Source organism: Microcaecilia unicolor, chromosome 5 (assembly GCF_901765095.1).
Source record: "Microcaecilia unicolor chromosome 5, aMicUni1.1, whole genome shotgun sequence".
Classification (NCBI taxonomy): domain Eukaryota; kingdom Metazoa; phylum Chordata; class Amphibia; order Gymnophiona; family Siphonopidae; genus Microcaecilia; species Microcaecilia unicolor.
The window spans coordinates 157,798,666-157,821,389 of record NC_044035.1 but is presented as its reverse complement, the minus strand read 5'-3'; the positions used below and the strand labels follow the sequence as shown (position 1 = coordinate 157,821,389).

The 22,724-nt window shown below is 44.6% G+C and overlaps 1 protein-coding gene across 5 annotated transcripts in view; it reads right to left on the bottom strand.

Annotated features, from left to right (window-relative positions):
* Window positions 1–22,724, bottom strand: part of MICU1 (mitochondrial calcium uptake 1) — a 407,340-nt gene that overhangs the window by 111,689 nt on the left and 272,927 nt on the right. For 4 of the 5 annotated variants that reach the window (XM_030203485.1, XM_030203487.1, XM_030203486.1 and 1 more), the window contains exons 6-7: window positions 7,040–7,045; window positions 1,052–1,166 (exon numbers count right to left, since the gene is read on the bottom strand). In XM_030203485.1, coding sequence (XP_030059345.1) covers window positions 1,052–1,166; window positions 7,040–7,045 — 121 coding nt within the window. The remainder of the gene's footprint in view (window positions 1–1,051; window positions 1,167–7,039; window positions 7,046–22,724) is intronic. The other variant, XM_030203488.1, reaches the window with a different exon arrangement.

The window sequence follows — 22,724 nt, the reverse complement described above, 5'->3', positions numbered from 1 at the left end:
CTAATGGAGATGGAAGAAGGAGAGGAGGAGGAGAACTCTCTATAGACTCAAAGAAACCCTCACCACTGCTCTTCTGGGTAACAGACTTAAAATCTTCCCAGAACTCTAATGAAAATAATTTTATAATACTGTGCATACCTAAAAAGTAAGCGCATTCTCCTTTCCATCAGGCTTTTGGTTGATTTTGAAAACAAAAGTATATATCTGTTTTTGTTTTGAAAATTAACTCCGAGTATTAGCATTTACACCCAGTCTTTAATATGCACACAATTTCATGGTTATCTAGATTTCAAAAATATGTGGGCAAATGCAACGCCTTCTCCAATTTTACCCCCAGGAACATCTCCGTTCAGTTTGAATAAAGTGCCGAGGCATAGCTATATGCATATTAGGTTCACACAATTTTATTTTGGCATGATAAGCACTCATTTACCCTAGAACTGCCTTGCATTTTCTGGATGTTTAGAAAAACACAGAAAGTACAAGATGCCTCGATAATAAGAAATGGCTCAGTCTTCATATTCCGCCCTCTGTACCACCTTAGCAAAGATTCTCTCTCCAGAATATCTTTCATTTCATCCTCATATACTGAACAATTTTGTGGCCATTGACACATGAAAACATTTTAATCTAACACCATAAAAGGTTATTTAAATTGATTTTGTGATTAGCCACATATAATTGCATTTGTAAGGGGAACAGTGAAGCAAGGGGTCAGCACAAGACCTATAGAGGCCAGCAACATACATAGCAAACACAGGTTACTTTGGGTAATCCAAGTCATTTTATCTCACTGTACCTCCGTTCTAATGCCAGCTCTTGTTAGTGCTGCTTTGGGGTTTTTTGCAGCACCTACTTGTATCTGTTGACACAGCAGCATTTCTCCTACTCTCCTCTTGACGGTGGCTGCATGAGGGTTTCCATGTTAATTAAACTCTTGTATTTTTTAAATATTTAAAGCACTGTGCAAATGCAAATGTTTATAGATTTTAAAAAATTCATGAATTCATGATTTACCAAAGAATGAAAGTGGCCCATACGTAATACTTACTGGAAAGGACAGTGGTGAGGAAAATGTAGTCCGAGAAGGAGATCAATCCACATTCCCCCAGAGTGTAGAAGATGCTGCCTTCATCTGCAAACTTCTCTCTCTCCTGAGACAGCTTCTATTAATTTACCAAAGGAACAACAACAAAATAAAAATAATAAAAACAAACAAATAAAAAACAAATGACACTGATCAGAGTTGAGGATCTTCATTTTGTTATGGTTAGAGTAAGGTATTTGTTTGGGAACAAATTTCCAATACCAATTTTCCAGTCTTCAAATCTTGCAGAGGACCATGCTGGTTTCAGATCAAGAGTGAAATGGATAAGACAGTAATCCTGCTCACAGAAATAATCCCAACCTAAGGAAGAGTATATATAGAAATAGGGAGCATGTGGCAATAGCACAAAGCCTCTTAGCTTCATTTCTAAATTCATCAATAGCACCAACGTATTCGGTGCTTTTTAATTCAATAGGGATAAGAGTCACTCTGAGGGTGATAAATCAGTCCTAATCAGCTTCTGCACCTTGGGTTCAGTAACACTGTCATAATACACAAATGGCCTGCTATTCCTTGTTATCACTCCCTCTCTTTGTGGTTCATTTTCACACTGAAAAAAGAGATAAAGACTTGCCACAGCAGTCTCTATCAAACACTATTTTCAGTGATTGCTCGGCTAAATTCAGAAGGGCACTTTGACATTTTGTTCCAGAAGACATCTCTGGTAACATCAGTCATAACATATTCATTTGGATATGTACTACAGAATGGCTTGGACCTCTGTGTGGATAAGCCAGCTTAAGAAAGTAACAATTCTTTAGTGTTTTTGTTTTTTTTTTTTATTTGTTGATGAAAAAGTCAAAGACCTTGTTTTCAATTTGGTCCAGAAGAAAAGTGGGTGGAAAGGAGGAGGTATGGAATTTATTGAAAGATAAAATTTGCATCATATCAGCTGCACAAGTAGCTAATCCAAACATTTAGAAATATATGCAGGTAATTAATATCAGACTTGTGAGTTTTTGTACCAAGTAGAGCGCTGCTGAGCACAGTGCTCGGAACAGGTTCTGCTTGGCGGCTGGACAACCCCGAGTTTCACCTGCGCTGACCGCCGTTCCCCAGAGGTCGAGCCCCTAGGTGCGGGTGGCCTGCAGGACTTACGGGACGGAGCTGGAAGAGGGTGGTGGACGTATTGGCCAGGCAGGCAGCAGGTCAAGAGAGTAATCTAGGTACAGGCAGAAGTCAGCAGGCAGGCGGCAAGCAAGAGAGTAATCCAGGCACTGGTCAGTAGGCAGGCGGCATGGATTCATGAGACAAAGTCAACATGGATTTAGTGAAGGGAAATCTTGCCTCACCAATCTACTACATTTCTTTGAAGGGGTGAACAAACATGTGGATAAAGGTGAGCCGGTTGATATTGTGTATCTGGATTTTCAGAAGGCGTTTGACAAAGTACCTCATGAAAGACTCCAGAGGACATTGGAGAGTCATGGGATAGGAGGTAGTGTTCTATTGTGGATTAAAACCTGGTTAAAAGATAGAAAACAGAGAGTAGGGTTAAATGGTCAGTATTCTCAATGGAGAAGGGTAGTTAGTGGGGTTCCCCAGGGCTTGGTGCTGGGACCGCTGCTTTTTAACATAGTTATAAATGACCTAGAGATGGGAGTAACTAGTGAGGTAATTAAATTTGCTGATGACACAAAGTTATTGAAAGTCATTAAATCGCGGGAGGATTGTGAAAAATTACAAGAGGACCTTACGAGACTGGGAGAGTGGGCATATAAATGGCAGATGACGTTTAATGTGAGCACGTGCAAAGTGATGCATGTGGGAAAGAGGAACCTGAATTATAGCTACGTCATGCAAGGTTCCTCGTTAGGAGTCACAGACCAAGAAATGGATCTAGGTGTCGTCGTTGATGATATGTTGAAACCTTCTGCTCAGTGTGCTGCTGCGGCTAAGAAAGCAAATAGAATGTTAGGTGTTATTAGGAAAGGAATGGAAAACAAAAATGAGGATGCTATAATGCCTTTGTATCGCTCCATGGTGCGACCGCAACTTGAATACTGTGTTCAATTCTGGTCGCCGTATCTCAAAAAAGATATAGTGGAATTAGAAAAGGTGCAGAAAAGGGCGACGAAAATGATAAAGGGGATGGGACGACTTCCTTATGAGGAAAGGCTAAAGCGGCTAGGGCTCTTCAGCTTGGAGAAAAGGCGGCTGAGGGGAGATATGCTAGAGGCCTATAAAATAATGAGTGGAGTTGAACGGATAGATGTGAAGCGTCTGTTCACGCTTTCCAAAAATACTAGGAGTAGGGGGCATGCGATGAAGCTACAATATAGTAAATTTAAAATGAATCGGAGAAACATTTTCTTCACTCAACGTGTAATTAAACTCTGGAATTCGTTGCCAGAGAATGTGGTAAAGGCGGTTAGCTTAGCGGAGTTTAAAAAAGGTTTGGATGGCTTCCTAAAGGAAAAGTCCATAGACAGTTATTAAATGGACTTTGGGAAAATCCACTATTTCTGGGATAAGCAGAATAAAACGTTTTGTACTTTTTTGGGATCTTGCCAAGTATATGTGATCTGGATTGGCCACTGTTGGAAACAGGATGCTGGGTTTGATGGACCTTTGGTCTTTCCCAGTATGGCAATACTTATGTACTTATGGCAGGCAGAGGAGTAATCCAGGTACAGGCAAAAGTCAGTAGGCCGGTGGCAGGCAAGAGAGTAATCCAGGCACAGGCAAAGTCAGTAACGAGAGACAAGTAGATAAGAAGCAGACTACATAGTTAGTTACACCTACCAAAGTAGAAGCCGAAGCATGGAGTCCAGGAAGAGCTCAGCTGATAAAGTGCTGGCGTCTGACATCAGCAGGGACCAGGAGGGAGAAGGAGCACAGTCATAGGACAAGAGCAGGGGAAGGAGGAACCAGAAGACCAATAGGAGAGAAGCAAGGGAGGCCGGGCAGACACACAGAGCAGACTCAGGTGCGTGGAAACAAAGCAATCAAGGAGCCTGGAAGCCAGGCAGAGAAACAGCAGAACCAGGTGGAAGCAAAGCAATCAAGGAGCCTGTAGCCAGGGAAGAACTACACACACATGGCTCAGGGCTGTGCCAGTCAAGTATGTGTGTCGACGTGACCCCGCACAGCCCGAGGATGCCGCTTGCGTTGAGGTAGGGGACATGACAATTAAATATTCCTCCAAAGCAGGTACAGTGGAAGTTCATTCCAAGGTACTGTGCCAACAAAAAAGTTAAAGAGTTTTTTTTCTATACATGATTCATGGTTTCTTCTGGGCCAACTTGATTTTCCTTTATCAGCTAACCTCTGAGAATAAAAGGTGTAGTTATTAACATGTGCTACTGTTAAAGACGTGCTATTTTATCACTAACTAATGCTATTTTAGCACAGAACCCATTTTATGCAATGAGACCTAGTTACTAATAATGGGATTTAACGGTCAATTAACGTGTCTTAATGGTAGCCCACACTGATAACTTCCAGCGCTAAAAAATGACCTGCACTATTTTTATCACATGGGTTTCCCATGCGCTGAGACCATTTTTAGCAGTAACATAGCCATAATTTATATTTTCACCTTAATGGCCATGTGCTAATTTCCCAATTAGCGCATGGCCATTAGCATGCGAGTCCTTACCAATAACTACTTACTAGGTGGCAAGAGCTCCCGTGCTAATCCCACACTATCGGGCAGCATATTGCAATTTACCCGTGCTACCTGATTAGCACAGTGCACACCTATTCTCCACCTCCAAACACCCCTCCTCCCCGGCGCTATAAAATATTTTATGTTTTTTTAGCACGGGATTGGCACACGTCGATCCCAGAACTACTGCAGGATGCCTGAGAGTATCCTGCAGTACTGCCTTTTTAGCATGCATTAAGCATATGTTAGTGCTTACTGCTGCTTTGTAAAAGGACCCCTAAATGTTTTGTTTGAGGAAAAAAAAACTTTGTTAAGTGAAGTAGCAAATTCAAAGTAAACTTTTATATGCTAGTTGAAGCTAAAGTTTTTCCCTTTTCTTTTCAACTGGCAGTCATTCATTTAACTTGTACAGCAAACCATGATGCATGGATGTTAAGAAAATTAATACACCTACAGATTTTATTCCACAGTAACAGCATAGCCTAAAGTTTATGATAGGAGCTATGCAATATAGGCTGAGACACTAATCAATTACTGGGAATAGTACTAGCTGACTTATTTATTTGCCCCAAAGTTGCAGCCAAGCACGCTCTTGATCTGTACATTATTCCACATGTAATATTAATTTTCTCATCAAAAGAAATATGGTTTTCCAAGCTCGCAGCCTGGTCATTTCAGATATTAATACATGCATGTGGTATAGTTTTAATCATATCAGACATGCTGAAAAATATGAAGTGTCGAATGTATTATAATGAACACTATAAACAGGCAAGATTGAAGGCACCTATAATATATGCCACTTTATTCACTGAACTAGTCATGAAATGGCCATATTATATAATCAGTCACAAAAATCTTCTCTAAGTATTCATCCTTTAAAAAAAAACAAAGCTTTTTCCTCTTGCTTTTAAAGTTAGTTACCATCACAAAAATCAAGTGAAATGCCAAACAAAAACAAATTCTGTAAAATTCATGTAATCAAACAAGATCCTGTGATGGAACGTAATATTTTACGTCAACTATCTTTTCTGGAATTGCAGCAGATTTTTGGGTACTTGACACCATGCAATCAAATGGTTTTAAACTGGAAACTGAGTGGGATTGCCTTGTTTGATCAGATACCAGGATTACAACCTAGCCTGAATACAGAACTGAATATTTGTCATTGAATGAAGGGACTTTTTTCTGATAGGTATATAACTGCACTTGAACTATGCAGGTTTCATTTTCCCTGCTGAAACACAGCTGTGTCTGGGGCAAGGATGTAAATCTGGTTTAAACAAAGAAAAACTTGAGACTGAAATTTACATGGCTAACCATTCAAGCGATAGCTATTGGAAATCTAGCTGCAGATCCTACCCATCACCCTTCCCAAAGTACTGTGTCACTCCCTGGGCTGGCCCAATATGGGGAGATGCTCAGCATGCTGGAAGAGAGAAACCTGAAAGGCAGTTAAGTCTGTCCCTAGCTTCCTACAGTACTGCTAAGAATATTAAATGGGTACATGACTTCATGGTAAGCCTTTACTTACCATGTAGCCATTTACTATTTTACATCCCCAGTAGTTGGGAATAGGCTACCATGAGAGAAGCTTTCCTATCCAAGTAAGGTGAACAGTTCTATAGCTTTTGTTTGGCATTTTGCTTGATTTGTATGGCTGTGAATAAGCTTAAAACCCCAAAATATTTCCAATAAACAAACATTCATAAAAGGTTTATGAACCAACTATAATGGTGATACTCCTATGATTATAAAGTTGCATATGTTTCGAGGGCCCTCAGCTTTGCCTGTTTATAATATTTTAACACATTCTGCCACTCCACAAGTTTCTGAGTATTTCATTAAAGGCACACCAGGTGCATGTAATAATGTTTGAACTGATCATTGCGTTTTAAAGCTTGGAAGGTATTTGGGTTGTTTGTGCAATTGCTTGTCCAGGACAATACATTTAAGTCCTCTGATCTTTCAGACATACTGGAAATTGAAGTCCTGAAAGGATTTTGGTCCCGTTGAAGCTTTAAAGACTGAAAAAATGCTCTAAAATAAGGGTAAGATTAGAAACCACTCAATCACTAACCCAAATCTTCTGAAAGCTGTTGCTGAAAGAAGACATTCCACATTGGAGGAGAGGGAAGGAAATCATGGAACAACACAGAACAAAATAAAATGTCACAGGAATGCAAAATAATGGCCCATCATGCAAGCTGGTTAAGCATGACCACTGTGAATGGAACACCAGAACGGTAATAGGAAAACAAAAGCACGTCAAAAACCACCACCACATCTGGGTCTGGTACTTCACCATCCCCACTGGTTACCTCGGTCTAGAGGAGATCCCATCATATACGAGACAAAGGAAAGAAAATCAGTTAACCAACAGCAACAAACAGCATGAGCAAGCAGGAGACAATTGAAAATGTACTGAAGCAGTAACAACAGGACAAAAGAAATTCTTAGACTTGGTTAAGAGAAACTCTATCCTAAAAGGCACCTCAAGGTAGAATGTGGCATAGTTACTGTGGAAAATACTGCAGTAATGACAACATTTTTTAAAATACTATGGTAACGGTAGAATGTTATGTGATTTTGCCATGGGAATGGGGACCAAATCAATGGTACTCCCACAGTAATGGGGATAAATGGCTGGCTGGCCACCCCAAACCTCTGTGGGCCCTCCCTGGGCCTACCTTAACAAATTCTGGTGGTCTAGTGGCCTCTTCAGGGGCAGGAAAGAACCCCACTCTTTCCTGCTTGCTGCCGCTGTTCTGCCTGGCACCACCACTTCTTCAAAATGGCTGCTGAGACTTGCAAGTCTCGGCAGCCATTATGAAGAAGCAGTAGTACCGGGCAGAGCAACAGCAGCAGGCAGGAAAGAGTGGGGTTCTTTCCTGCCCCTGAAGAGGCCACTAGACCACCAGAATTTGTTAAGGTAGGCCCAGGGAGGGCCCACAGAGGTTTGGGGTGGCCAGCCAGCCATTTATCCCCATTACTGTGGGAGTAGACCACTAGACCAACAGGGCTCCTCAAGGTAATAATAATAAAACTTTATTTCTAACCCACTGTATCTGAGTCTTTCTAAGCGGGGGATCAAAATTATATACAAAGTAAAGTACACCAGTACAACAAAAAATACATGACATAAAATTAATACAAAATCATCCATTACTACAACTCTAATAAACAGTACACAATGCAGTAAAAACAACATAATCTCATTAATCTAGTGACCCATATGCTTGAACAAACATATGGATTTTTAATTCTCTCTTAAACTGGTCAATGTTCTGCAAAGAACGAAGTTCAATAGGAAGGAAGGTCCACAATTTAGGGCCCTTAACATATAGATTTTCACTCTTCTAAATAAACCTGCTTGAAAGATGGAACTTCAAGCAGCTGCTTTTGAGACGATCTTAGAGTACATTGCGGTTTATAACATCTTAGACTGGAACTAAGTGCTGGAGAAATGCAACCATTTAATACTTCAAACCCAGTAGCAAAATGTTGAACTCAATGTGAAACTTTACAGGAAGCCAGTGTAAAGACTTCAAAATGGGAGTAATATAGTCATAACATGATCTCCCCATAATCACTCTAGCAATAGAGTTCTGAGGCTCAGGGGCGGGGGTGCTGTAGCTTTAAATTAAGAATGGTGGCTTAATGAAACTGGGGCTGTGAAAAGGCTGATGTGATGAGGAACTTAATCTAATTTAGTTACGGGGTGTCTGTGTGGTGGTGAAGTTTTGAAGAGGATGGGGGACTGTGGGAATACAGGAGAGAAGCTGCCCCACTTAATGTATACTATATAGTCCACTTACAAAACCTGAATTATGCTAAAAGACCAATACTTTGCTTATATAATGAGGGGCCTTCAATCTCCAGCATTGTGGTGGTAAATCTACAGCACTGGGATGGGCCATCCTTGGCGTCTCTGGTAATCAGTCTTTAAAGTGGGAGCCTGGATTAGGGTTTCCTTGGTGAATACTTGCCTCTACATTGTTCATACACAAGATTTTTCTTTAATTGACATATCTTCAATGCTGAGTGTGAAGGAAGATGATATTGGCAATATTGTGGTCTTAGATTATGTGGAGATCACAGTAACTGTGCCTGAGTTTCTGAGAGCAGCAGTTGATTGATTTTTGCTAATACATGATTTTTTGATATATTATTAATATAGAAATTAGTTAAATGCATTATTTGCAATGCCTGTTAGGCCCATAACATTGCATAAAATCTTCCCTTCTATTTTGAGCAGGGAGATGCGGGGGTGGTGAGGGGACTGGATTACAAGATCTGTTTGACCGTGGAGATGGGGTGGGAACAGGAAAATATATTTTGTTGTGGGGAGGGAATGGGGATGAATTTTTGTCCTCATATCATTCTCTACCTAAAGATCTCAGGTTAGTTATGTTTTTTTTTCTACTGCTATTTCATATTTGTAAAGCAGTCTTGGTTGGTTCTTGTTATTAACTAACAATTTTTTAAAATGGAAAAGCCTTTCAAAACATTTTAAGTTTAACCTTAATAAAAGCTGTTTTATTATACATTGGGCAATGGATCAGAATTCCCACTGAGCACTGTAATACTCACATGGCATGTTTTAGAAGAAAAATGGACTCAGTGCCAAGTTGTAAGACGCATCCCTTCCTAATTATAAATAAATCCTTCATGTTCTTTTTACATAGTAACATAGTAAATGACGGTAGATAAAGTCCTGTATGGTCCATCCAGTCTACCCAACAAGATAAACTCATTATACATAGAGTTTGATTTGTCCTTGACATTTTCAGGGCACAGACCGTAGAATTCTTGTCACAGTCCTCCCCATAAGTGCCCTGGGCCCATTAGAGCAGCAATGGTTGGTAACAATATACATTACCTCCCAATGGATCTTATTCAATAAAGACTAGTTCCATAGGTAGAGAATGTGAAAAAGTCATTTTTGAATAAAGCGAATGCTACATACCTGTAGAAGGTATTCTCCGAGGACAGCAGGCTGATTGTTCTCACTGATGGGTTGACGTCCTCGGCAGCCCCTCCATCGGAAAGTTTACTAGCAAAGGCCTTTGCTAGTCCAAGCGCGCCCATGCGCACCGCGCATGCGCGGCCGTCTTCCCGCCCGAAACCGGCTCGAGCCGGCCAGTCCAGTATGTAGCAAGACAATACACTTCTAGGGAAGACTCAACTCCAAAGGGGAGGCGGGCGGGTTTGTGAGAACAATCAGCCTGCTGTCCTCGGAGAATACCTTCTACAGGTATGTAGCATTCGCTTTCTCCGAGGACAAGCAGGCTGCTTGTTTTCACTGATGGGGTATCCCTAGCCCCCAGGCTCACTCAAAACAACAACCAAGGTCAATTGGGCCTCGCAACGGCGAGGACATTAATGAGATTGACCTAAAAAATTTACCAACTAACTGAGAGTGCAGCCTGGAACAGAACAAACAGGGCCCTCGGGGGGTGGAGTTGGATCCTAAAGCCCAAACAGGTTCTGAAGAACTGACTGCCCGAACCGACTGTCGCGTCGGGTGTCCTGCTGCAGGCAGTAATGAGATGTGAATGTGTGGACAGATGACCACGTCGCAGCTTTGCAAATTTCTTCAATGGAGGCTGACTTCAAGTGGGCTACCGACGCAGCCATGGCTCTAACATTATGAGCCGTGACATGACCCTCAAGAGCCAGCCCCGCCTGGGCGTAAGTGAAGGAAATGCAATCTGCTAGCCAATTGGATATGGTGCGTTTCCCTACAGCCACTCCCCTCCTATTGGGATCAAAAGAAACAAACAATTGGGCGGACTGTCTGTGGGGCTGTGTCCGCTCCAGATAGAAGGCCAATGCTCTCTTGCAGTCCAATGTGTGCAGCTGACGTTCAGCAGGGCAGGAATGAGGACGGGGAAAGAATGTTGGCAAGACAATTGACTGGTTCAGATGGAACTCCGACACAACCTTTGGCAGGAACTTAGGGTGAGTGCGGAGGACTACTCTATTATGATGAAATTTGGTGTACGGGGCCTGGGCTACCAGGGCCTGAAGCTCACTGACTCTACGAGCTGAAGTAACTGCCACCAAGAAAATGACCTTCCAGGTCAAGTACTTCAGATGGCAGGAATTCAGTGGCTCAAAAGGAGGTTTCATCAGCTGGGTGAGAACGACATTGAGATCCCATGACACTGTAGGAGGCTTGACAGGGGGCTTTGACAAAAGCAAACCTCTCATGAAGCGAACAACTAAAGGCTGTCCTGAGATCGGCTTACCTTCCACACGGTAATGGTATGCACTGATTGCACTAAGGTGAACCCTTACGGAGTTGGTCTTGAGACCAGACTCAGACAAGTGCAGAAGGTATTCAAGCAGGGTCTGTGTAGGACAAGAGCGAGGATCTAGGGCCTTGCTGTCACACCAGACGGCAAACCTCCTCCAATGGAAGAAGTAACTTCTCTTAGTGGAGTCTTTCCTGGAAGCAAGCAAGATGCGGGAGACACCCTCTGACAGACCCAAAGAGGCAAAGTCTACGCCCTCAACATCCAGGCCGTGAGAGCCAGAGACTGGAGGTTGGGATGCAGAAGCGCCCCCTCGTCCTGTGTGATGAGGGTCGGAAAACACTCCAATCTCCACGGTTCTTCGGAGGATAACTCCAGAAGAAGGGGGAACCAGATCTGACGCGGCCAAAAAGGAGCAATCAGAATCATGGTGCCTCGGTCTTGCTTGAGTTTCAACAAAGTCTTCCCCACCAGAGGGATGGGAGGATAAGCATACAGCAGGCCCTCCCCCCAATCCAGGAGGAAGGCATCCGATGCTAGTCTGCCGGAGGCCTGAAGCCTGGAACAGAACTGAGGGACTTTGTGGTTCGCTCGAGATGCGAAGAGATCCACCAAGGGGGTGCCCCACGCTTGGAAGATGTGACGCACCACTCGGGAGTTGAGCGACCACTCGTGAGGTTGCATAATCCTGCTCAGTCTGTCGGCCAGACTGTTGTTTACGCCAGCCAGATATGTGGCTTGGAGCACCATGCCTTGACGGCGAGCCCAGAGCCACATGCTGACGGCTTCCTGACACAGGGGGCGAGATCCGGTGCCCCCCTGCTTGTTGACATAGTGCATGGCAACCTGGTTGTCTGTCTGAATTTGGATAATTTGGTGGGACAGCCGATCTCTGAAAGCCTTCAGAGCGTTCCAGATCGCTCGCAACTCCAGAAGATTGATCTGTAGATCGCGTTCTTGGAGGGACCAACTTCCTTGGGTGTGAAGCCCATCGACATGAGCTCCCCATCCCAGGAGAGACGCATCCGTGGTCAGCACTTTTTGTGGCTGAGGAATTTGGAAGGGACGTCCCAGAGTCAAATTGGAGCAAATCGTCCACCAATACAGGGATTTGAGAAAACTCGTGGACAGGTGGATCACGTCCTCTAGTCCCCCAGCGGCCTGATACCACTGGGAGGCTAGGGTCCATTGAGCAGATCTCATGTGAAGGCGGGCCATGGGAGTCACATGAACTGTGGAGGCCATGTGGCCCAGCAATCTCAACATCTGCCGAGCTGTGATCTGCTGGGACGCTCGCACCCGCGAGACGAGGGACAACAAGTTGTTGGCCCTCGTCTCTGGGAGATAGGCGCAAGCCGTCCGAGAATCCAGCAGAGCTCCTATGAATTCGAGTTTCTGCACTGGGAGAAGATGGGACTTTGGATAATTTATCACAAACCCCAGTAGCTCCAGGAGGCGAATAGTCATCTGCATGGACTGCAGGGCTCCTGCCTCGGATGTGTTCTTCACCAGCCAATCGTCGAGATATGGGAACACGTGCACCCCCAGTCTGCGAAGTGCCGCTGCTACTACAGCCAAGCACTTTGTGAACACCCTGGGCGCAGAGGCGAGCCCAAAGGGTAGCACACAGTACTGGAAGTGGCGTGTGCCCAGCTGAAATCGCAGATACTGTCTGTGAGCTGGCAGTATCGGGATGTGAGTGTAGGCATCCTTCAAGTCCAGAGAGCATAGCCAATCGTTTTGCTGAATCATGGGAAGGAGGGTGCCCAGGGAAAGCATCCTGAACTTTTCTTTTACGAGATAGTTGTTCAGGGCCCTTAGGTCTAGGATGGGACGCATCCCCCCTGTCTTCTTTTCCACAAGGAAGTACCTGGAATAGAATCCCAGCCCTTCCTGCCCGGATGGCACGGGCTCGACCGCATTGGCGCTGAGAAGGGCGGAGAGTTCCTCTGCAAGTACCTGCTTGTGCTGGAAGCTGTAAGACTGAGCTCCCGGTGGACAATTTGGAGGTTTTGAGGCCAAATTGAGGGTGTATCCTTGCCGGACTATTTGCAGAACCCACTGATCGGAGGTTACGAGAGGCCACCTTTGGTGAAAAGCTTTCAACCTCCCTCCGACTGGCAGGTCGCCCGGCACTGACACTTGGATGTCGGCTATGCTCTGCTGGAGCCAGTCAAAAGCTCGCCCCTTGCTTTTGCTGGGGAGCCGCGGGGCCTTGCTGAGGCGCACGCTGCTGACGAGAGCGAGCGCGCTGGGGCTTAGCCTGGGCCGCAGGCTGTCGGGAAGGAGGATTGTACCTACGCTTACCAGAAGCATAGGGACCAGTCTTCCTTCCCCCGAAAAATCTTCTACCTGTAGAGGTAGATGCTGAAGGCTGCCGGCGGGAGAACTTGTCGAATGCGGTGTCCCGCTGGTGGAGAGACTCTACCACCTGCTCGACTTTTTCCCCAAAAATGTTGTCCGCACGGCAAGGCGAGTCCGCAATCCGCTGCTGGATTCTATTCTCCAGGTCGGCGGCACGCAGCCATGAGAGCCTGCGCATCACCACACCTTGAGCAGCGGCCCTGGACGCAACATCAAAAGTGTCATAAACTCCTCTGGCCAGGAATTTTCTGCACGCCTTCAGCTGCCTGACCACCTCCTGAAAAGGCTTGGCTTGCTCAGGGGGAAGAGCATCAACCAAGCCCGCCAACTGCCGCACATTGTTCCGCATGTGTATGCTCGTGTAGAGCTGGTAAGACTGGATCTTGGCCACGAGCATAGAAGAATGGTAGGCCTTCCTCCCAAAGGAGTCTAAGGTTCTAGGGTCTTTGCCCGGGGGCGCCGAAGCATGCTCCCTAGAACTCTTAGCCTTCTTTAGGGCCAAATCCACAACTCCAGAGTCGTGAGGCAACTGAGTGCGCATCAGCTCTGGGTCCCCATGGATCCGGTACTGGGACTCGATCTTCTTGGGAATGTGGGGATTACTTAATGGCTTGGTCCAGTTCGCAAGCAATGTCTTTTTCAGGACATGATGCAAGGGAACAGTGGACGCTTCCTTAGGTGGAGAAGGATAGTCCAGGAGCTCAAACATTTCAGCCCTGGGCTCGTCCTCCACAACCACCGGGAAGGGGATGGCCGTAGACATCTCCCGGACAAAGGAAGCGAAAGACAGACTCTCAGGAGGAGAAAGCTGCCTTTCAGGAGAGGGAGTGGGATCAGAAGGAAGACCCTCAGACTCCTCGTCATAGAAATATCTGGGGTCTTCTTCGTCCTCCCACGAGGCCTCACCCTCGGTGTCAGACACAAGTTCACGGACCTGTGTCTGCAACCTCGCCCGGCTCGACTCCGTGGAGCCACGTCCACGATGGGGGCGTCGAGAGGTAGACTCCCTCGCCCGCATCGGCGAAGCTCCCTCCGCCGACGTAGTCGGGGAGCCTTCCTGGGAGGTGGCCGCGGTTGGCACCGCACGCGGGTACCGACGTCGGGGACCTCAACCTGGGCGATGGACCAGCCGGCGCCACGCTCGACGGTACCGGAGGCGCAAGCACCGCCGGTACCGGAGGGGTAGGGCGCAACAGCTCTCCCAGAATCTCTGGGAGAACGGCCCGGAGGCTCTCGTTCAGAGTGGCTGCAGAAAAAGGCTGAGAGGTCGATGCAGGCGTCGACGTCAGAACCTGTTCCGGGCGAGGAGGCTGTTCCGGGCTGTCCAGAGTGGAGCGCATCGACACCTCCTGAACAGAGGGTGAGCGGTCCTCTCGGTGCCGATGCCTGCTGGGTGCCGAATCCCTCGGCGACCCAGAGCTCTCGGTGCCGACACGGGGAGGAGACCGGTGTCGATGCTTCTTCGACTTCTTCCGAAGCATGTCACCGGCACCGACGAGGAGGACGTAGAATCCATCCGTCGCTTCCTCGGGGCCGAGACCGAAGAAGGTCGATCCCGGGGGGGCTGTACCGCAGGAGCCCTCAGGGTAGGAGGAGACCCACCCGAAGGCTCACCGCCACCAGCAGGGGAATGGACAGCCCTCACCTGCACTCCTGACGATGCACCTCCGTCCGACGACATCAGCAGACGAAGTCTCGGTACCACCGACATCGATGCAGTCGCCCGATGCCTCGGCGCCGATGCAGAGGTCCGATGCCTCGATGCAGTCGATGGAGCGGCAGCCAAGGAAGATGATACGGACGCTGACGACGTCGATGCACTCGATGCCTCCGGTGCCGATGTCGACGAAGAGCCCGAGAACAAAACGTTCCACTGGGCTAATCTCGCTACCTGAGTCCGCCTTTGTAACAGGGAACACAGACTGCAGTTCTGAGGGCGGTGCTGGGCCCCTAGACACTGAAGACACGCAGAGTGCCTATCAGTGAGCGAGATTACCCGGGCGCACTGGGTGCACTTCTTGAAGCCGCTGGAAGGCTTCGATGTCATGGGCGGAAAAATCACGCCGGCGAAATCAAAGGCCGAAATGGCGAAAATTGAAGCACCAAAATTTAAAGGGAGAAAATCTCGACCGAGGCCAAACAAGGCCTACCCCGACAACGAAAGAAAACTTACGGGGCAAAAGTTGTGAAAATTACGGGAAGGGTAGAAAACCCGAAAGGGTCTTCCGGAACACTTCCCGAACTTTTTAAAAGAAAAACAAGGAAAAAACACGTCGAAAAGGACGCGCGAGGTCGACTCTCTGGGGCACGAACGGCGTAACACGACCGTACCGAGCGCGGACGAAAGAAGACTGGCCGGCTCGAGCCGGTTTCGGGCAGGAAGACGGCCGCGCATGCGCGTTGCGCATGGGCGCGCGAGGACTAGCAAAGGCCTTTGCTAGTAAACTTTCCGATGGAGGGGCTGCCGAGGACGTCAACCCATCAGTGAGAACAAGCAGCCTGCTTGTCCTCGGAGAAAGCCCAAATACTTACTACAAATCAGTCCAAATTCATTATATCATTACAACTGATATCAAACTATAATAGCTTGACTGCAGAAGTGTGCAAAGCCATCTGTGATACCATTCCATGTGTTTTCATGCTAATAGAAGAATAGCACTGCTAGTGAATTGAGATTTTTCAATATGCACGAAAAATTCATCAAGGATGGTTATTAGTATAGTGCCATATTACAAAGCATATACTGGGTAACATTTTCAAAATTAACTTTCACATATTGTTATTCTTATAAAACTCTCAAGAATAAAGTGACAAATTGGTTGACACAACACATATGCTCTCCTTTCTGAGCAGCTGTGAACATAGAGCAATGAGATTCAGTACATGCGATAAATATTGTGGGAATTCCAACAGACAATAACTGCTCTCCATGAAATTGCTTGATGAGCATGCAATCACATATAATTTTAAAATGAAAGCTTTGTGGCACTGTGGGAAAGACCACCACCAAAAATTCTAAACTGACACTGTAGCTCCGAATTCTGCAGTTTTTAAAAATCAAAACAGCCACATGGAGACCTACATTGCCCTGTATGTGAGGCACTCAAGAATATTCATTCATACACACATAATCTGTCTGTGCAGCTCAAAACACAGGCATGCAAGAAATCCCTCATGTAAGACCATGAACACCTAGTACAGGAACTGCTAATGTAAAAAAGAAAGGGAGGTGGCTGCTGTTGCAGGGTAGGTTTGAGCCTCAGCAGAACTCAAGATGCTTTTCTTCAGATCACTCTACAGATCACGCAGCCTCATTTTCTTCAGATCACTCTACAGATCACGCCTGCAGCCTCATTTTCTTCAGATCACTCTACAGATCACGCCTGCAGCCTCACTTTCTTCAGATCACACCTGCAGCCTCAGAACTAAATCCCACTTTGCTCAAGATGGCAGGATCAGTGTATCCACTAACTGAGTAGGTGGAGAATACACATATTGACCATTAGCTAATAAGGCTGATAGCCACAGAAAACCACAAAGTGCTTGGGTCTTGTCTCTAACTAAAATAAACAAAAACATATCCAGTTTCACCTGCCTACAACCAAGTCATTAAGCAAATTATGTGGACACTATACTTCAATACAGGGGGGTATCATATCACTTACATCACAAAATCCCAGCAAATTCAACTACTTAATCTGAAAGTCACTATAAATAGAACATGACTTCAATAGAAATGTTTTTTGTGACTATCAGAAAATGGCAAACCCAAAGCGTGTCATTTTAATATTATGTGCAGATAAAGGTGGGGTGATAATCTTATGGTCCAGGGAGAAATATTGTGATGACTGTTGCAGACAATGGTCTGATTCTGGAACATATAAAGTTTTACCTGAGGATCCTACATCCTGTTTGAAATCAGCTGTTGAAAGTTCAATGTTGACTGCTAGAGAAGGCAAATTTTTGATTCAGGAACATTCAGTGACTCCACAGATTTACTTTCTTCTGAAGATACACAAAAATATTGAAGAACCACCAGGTTGACCCTTTGTGGCTTTGCACAATTCTGTGTTGGAGCCTTTGTCCAAATTTCTGGATTATTTTTGAAATCTTTGACCAGTCAGGTAATGTCATCTTTGCAGGATACAACAGAATTTTTGAGATGTCTACAACAGATTGATCTTCCTAGATCGGGGTCACTTTTGGCTACAATGGATGTTGCATCACTATATACAGATTCCTCTGGGGGAGGCTTTACAATTGATTGAAGAGCAGCTTAAAAAGAGATTGGAACCTCAAAGAATCTCCACCAAAGTTTTGTTACAACTGGCTCACCTAGTTATCAAAAAATGTTTTTGGTTTCCAGATGTTTTGAACAAATTCAGGAGCAGCTACGGAGGCTTCATTAGCTCCTTCTATACCAACTCTGTATTTAGCAAAGTTTAAGGACCAGTTTATTTATAATTCTCAGTGGTTCACTGACAACCTGATAGGGAAAAAGTTTCTTGATGACATTTTTTGTTTGGATTGGTATTCAAGATTGATTGCAAGAATTAGAAAGTTGAATTAACTCATGTCAGAATAATCTAAAATTCACTATGCAGTTTCATTCCCAACATATAGAATTTTTGGATGTTTGGGAATATAAAGTGGATAAAATTCTGCAATCTACTTTGTATCGAAAGCTGATGGCTCATAACACTTTTCTACATTTTACTTGTTTCCACTCTTCGAGCTAGTACAAATTCACTGTACAACTAACAAACAAGAAGGAATCTCTGGAAGCAATTATTTAAGAATTCTAGTGTAGACTAACATTTTAGTATAAGAAACACTCTGATATGATAAAAATAAAAACAGATGAAATAGCAAGTTTATTTTATTAAAAAAAAAACATAGCCTGCCTAAAACCTAGGCAGAATCCTTATTTAAACACATGTAATAAAATTTAACAAAGTGTTGCCTAAAACAGTGCTGCTCATAATCATCTCTGTATATTGCTACAATATGGATTATACAGTATATAATGGAGTAATTTTATAACAAAACACCTAAAAATTCTTCAAAAGGCATGGATTTTATGAAGGCAACATGGAGGGGCATAATCAAACTGGGCGCCCATCTTTAAGGGCGCTCATCTCTAAGGATGGCAGGGCATCCCGTATTATCGAAACAAGATGGGCGTCCATCTTTCGTTTCGATAATACGGTCGGGGACGGCCAACGCTCAACAATTAGGTCGACTTTAGAGATGGCCGACCTTGGTTTTCGCCGATAATGGAAACCGAGGACGGCCATCTCAAAAACAACCAAATCCAAGCCATTTGGTCATGGGAGGAGTCAGCATTTCTAGTGCACTGGTCTCCTCTCACATGCCAGGACACCAACCAGGCACCCTAGGGGGCACTGCAGTGAACTTCACAAATTGCTCCCTTACCTTGAGTGCTGAGCCCCTCCCCCAAAACCCACTACCCACAACTGTACAAAACTACCATAGCCCTTAAAGTGTAACAGGTAAGGGGGGGATGGGCCTGGGTCCGCCTGTCTGAAGTGCACTGCAGTACCCACTAACAACTGCTCCAGGGACCTGCATACTGCTGTGATGGAGCTGGGTATGACATTTGAGGCTGGCATAGAGGCTGGAAAAAATGTTTTTTGTTTTTTTGGGTGGGAGGGGGTTGGTGACCACTGGGGGAGTAAGGGGAGGTCATCCCCGATTCCCTCCGGTGGTCATCTGGTCAGTTTGGGCACCTTTTCGAGGCTTGGTCGTGAACAAAAAGGGACCAAGTAAAGTCGGCCAAATGCTCGTCAGGGACGCCCTTCTTTTTTCCATTACCGGCCGAAGACGGCCATCTCTTAACCACGCCCCCGTCCTGCCTTCGGTACACTGCCGACACGCCTCCTTGAATTTTGGACGTCCCCACGATGGAAAGCAGTTGGGGGACGCCCAAAATCGGCTTTCAATTATGCCGATTTGGGCGGCCCTGAGAGAAGGACGCCCATCTCCAGATTTGTGTCAGAAAATGGGCGCCCTTCTCTTTAGAAAATGAGCCCGATAGACACCTATGTACCTTTATAAAATAGGCTCCTATAATTATCCCCAGTAGCTCAAAAATTCTCTCACACAAATTTACACCTGCTCCAAGGCAGGAATAAATATGTATGTTTACTCATGGGTGTAACTTTATAACAGGAAACATATGCTGAAAATCCAAGGAGCTGCTTATATTATTTCTGTTTTATAAAGGCAACAAAGTGCCTATGTTCCTTTAACTAGCAAAAATCTTACTAAGAATGGACTACCAGGAGTGTCTCTATCTACTGACAGAGAAAGAAGTTGTCAAAAATCTGGGTGTCTGGTTAGATAGGGATTTAACTTAAAAATTAAATCGGACTTCATCTGTTGTCCGTGCTTCAGTCCCAATGGCTTCTTCATGAACTTTGCTCCTTATTGGATCAAAAAGATTTGGCTATTTTGATACATACATACTATAGGTTACATCAAGATTAGATTAATAGTTTTTTTTTTATTTCAAAATGTTCAATATGTTAAAAAAAAATTAGAAATATGCAAAGGCAAATAAACTATTAAGAAATAAAGCACAATATTCATTAGTGCATACTAGTCCACTTCAAGGAGGATACAAAAGGTCACTGGAAATTCAAGAAATTAATTAGTTCAAATAAATTTTCAGGCTTAGGAAGAAAAAAAGATATCCTAATGAGAGGGAAGCTTCAGAGGGGGAAAGAGTAATCACAATCACCAAGGGTACACAAACAGGCACCTGATGCACATGTAGAAACACTGGTCCCTTGATGGTAGTGGCTCTTACAAGATTACTCTTTGCTTCCTTCCTCCTCCCCATGGAAAGGAGCAGAGTGATTCAATCCTTGCTCAATTGCTCTGAAGGGGCTCCAAAGGGGTGGGACATACCCCTTTGGTCATGCCCCTATGGGCATACACTTACGGCTATGTCCCATAACAGAGACGCCAAGAAGAAGCTTGCAAGTAGGACCAGTTCTGATGTTACCTTGGTCAAAGGCATCCATCCCAGTGCTTGCAAGTTGCAGCGAGTTCCAGCCCATATGATCCTTGGGCTCACCATGGCAGGGACACCAAGAAGAAGCTTGCAAGTAGGACTAGCTCTGATATCATCGTGGTCTAAGGCATCAGTCCCAGTGTCTGCAAGTTGCAGCAAGTTCCAGCTCAGATGATCCTCAGATTAACAGTCTTTTGTGGCCATCCTAAATATCCATTGATCATATATCTCTGGATTTGGCAGAACTCCACTGATTACCAGTTGAATATCGGATTCATTATAATTATTTTGTTTCTTTTTTTTTTTTGACCTAGAAGGATCCTACATATTTGCAGAATCTGCTGTGTAGGTATGAACCCCTAAGGAAGTTATGCTCTTCATAGCAAATCTAATTTAATCTTGGACATTTATATTCTGCATTCTCCCCAAAAAGTCCAAAATGGATAACATAAAAGAAACAGCACTGAGATTACAGTAGAAATGTAAAGAAAGACATTACAAAAAAATATACTTATTATATTTCTGAATGCATTATGAAGATATTAGATTAGCTACATTTTCTGTGGCCAGTCCATTACTGTGGAATGCTTTGCCAGGGTTTCTGCATGTATGAAAGAAGTTTCTAAAGACTATTTGTTCTTAGGAAGTGTCAGTCTCAGCAGCCGAAAGGGAAAAAAATCTTTTGCTGCGAGGAGGGAATGGGGATGAATCTTTGTTCCCGCTCACTGCTAACACAAGTTTAATCCAATACATGTGGATAAAACAGTAGAGAAAATAACCAATTAAATCAGTGCTGTTTGGGGAACAAGCATCTTAAGGCCCTGCCACCCCTGGCTACAAAAGTTTGTAATTCATGTTATAAACCAATGTCAGTGAGAGGTTCCATATTCTGGCATAGCTCAGTGCACGACCAGATTCTCAGAAAGCACCACAGATGGGTGACTATGAAACCTGCTGGAAAAGTCCAAAGGATCTGCAGCTGCAATGGCATAAAATCAATAGCCAACTTTCCTTTCATTAAATCAGGTCTGCTCTTATCCGTAGCAAGTGCTTGGGCACTCAAAGCTACCAGTAACAGTTTCTCTCATGTGGTTTGCTCAGGGACAGTCAGAAATTTATTCTGAAATAGCCTGAGACAAAAGCAAGATAGGACAGTGAAAATGTGAAATGGGATCTTACAAACCTGAGAGAGACAGCCACGAATGAAGGGATGAGAATTATATGTTCTAAATTACCAGTTCTTCACACCTGACCTTTGAAATGAGCCCATTACCTTGTAGCAAAGGACTGAATACAGACAGAACTATTATTCTTCTGGGCACATTGAAAATGACTATATTCCTTGTTTTAGTCATTTTAGGAACTATAATAAAAAAGAAGGGTTTAAAATCTACAACACAAAAATTAAACTTCAAATGCAACACCTGAGCTGAACATGGAGGATGACTGTACCGTTCACCGATGAACAAAACACAATCCACTAACATGCCTCTGAACTGAAAAAGTGGATTCCTAAGTCACTCATTGGCAAATGGAAGGGAACACCAGTATAAAATACTTCCTAAAAATTTAATACCCGTAGCAATATGTTGGTAAGGGCTGTTAAAAGACATTTACCTGTTCTCTGCAGGTTCATCCTTGTTTTCAACAACTTCGTTTTCTTATCAAAGGAGTAACAACTTAAATAACATTCTATGTACTGCGGAAGTTTGGAATAGAAAGAACACTGGAATGGTGAATGAGAACATGCGGCTTGTGGGATATGCTCAGTATGCACAGTGATGACGGAGTCTAGGCAGTTTATTGGTATACACACGGGCAGGATTTATTCCTTTACGCGCTACGACGACCTGCAATTCTACCAATGTGATATACTTGCTTATATGTTCATGTAATTTATACTATATAGGACAAACCTCTAGATCCTTGAAAACATAATTGATAGAGCATAGACATCGAGGGGCATAATCGAAAGGGGCGCCCAAGTTTTCTTGAGGACATCCTCACAGGATATCCGGCGAAGGAGCGGGGACCCGTATTATCGAACCAAGATGGGCATCCATCTTTCATTTTGATAATATGGTCGGGGACGCCCAAATCTGGAAATTTAGGTCGGCCTTAGAGATGGTCATCCCTGATTTTCAGCGATAATGGAAACCGAAGACGCCCATCTCAGAAATGACCAAATCCAAGCCATTTGGTCGTGGGAGGAGCCAGCATTCCTAGTGCACTGGTCCCCCTGACATGCCAAGACACCAACTGAGCACCCTAGGGGGCACTGCAGTGGACTTCAGAAATTGCTCCCAGGTGCATAGTCCCTTACCTTGTGTGCTGAGCCCCCCA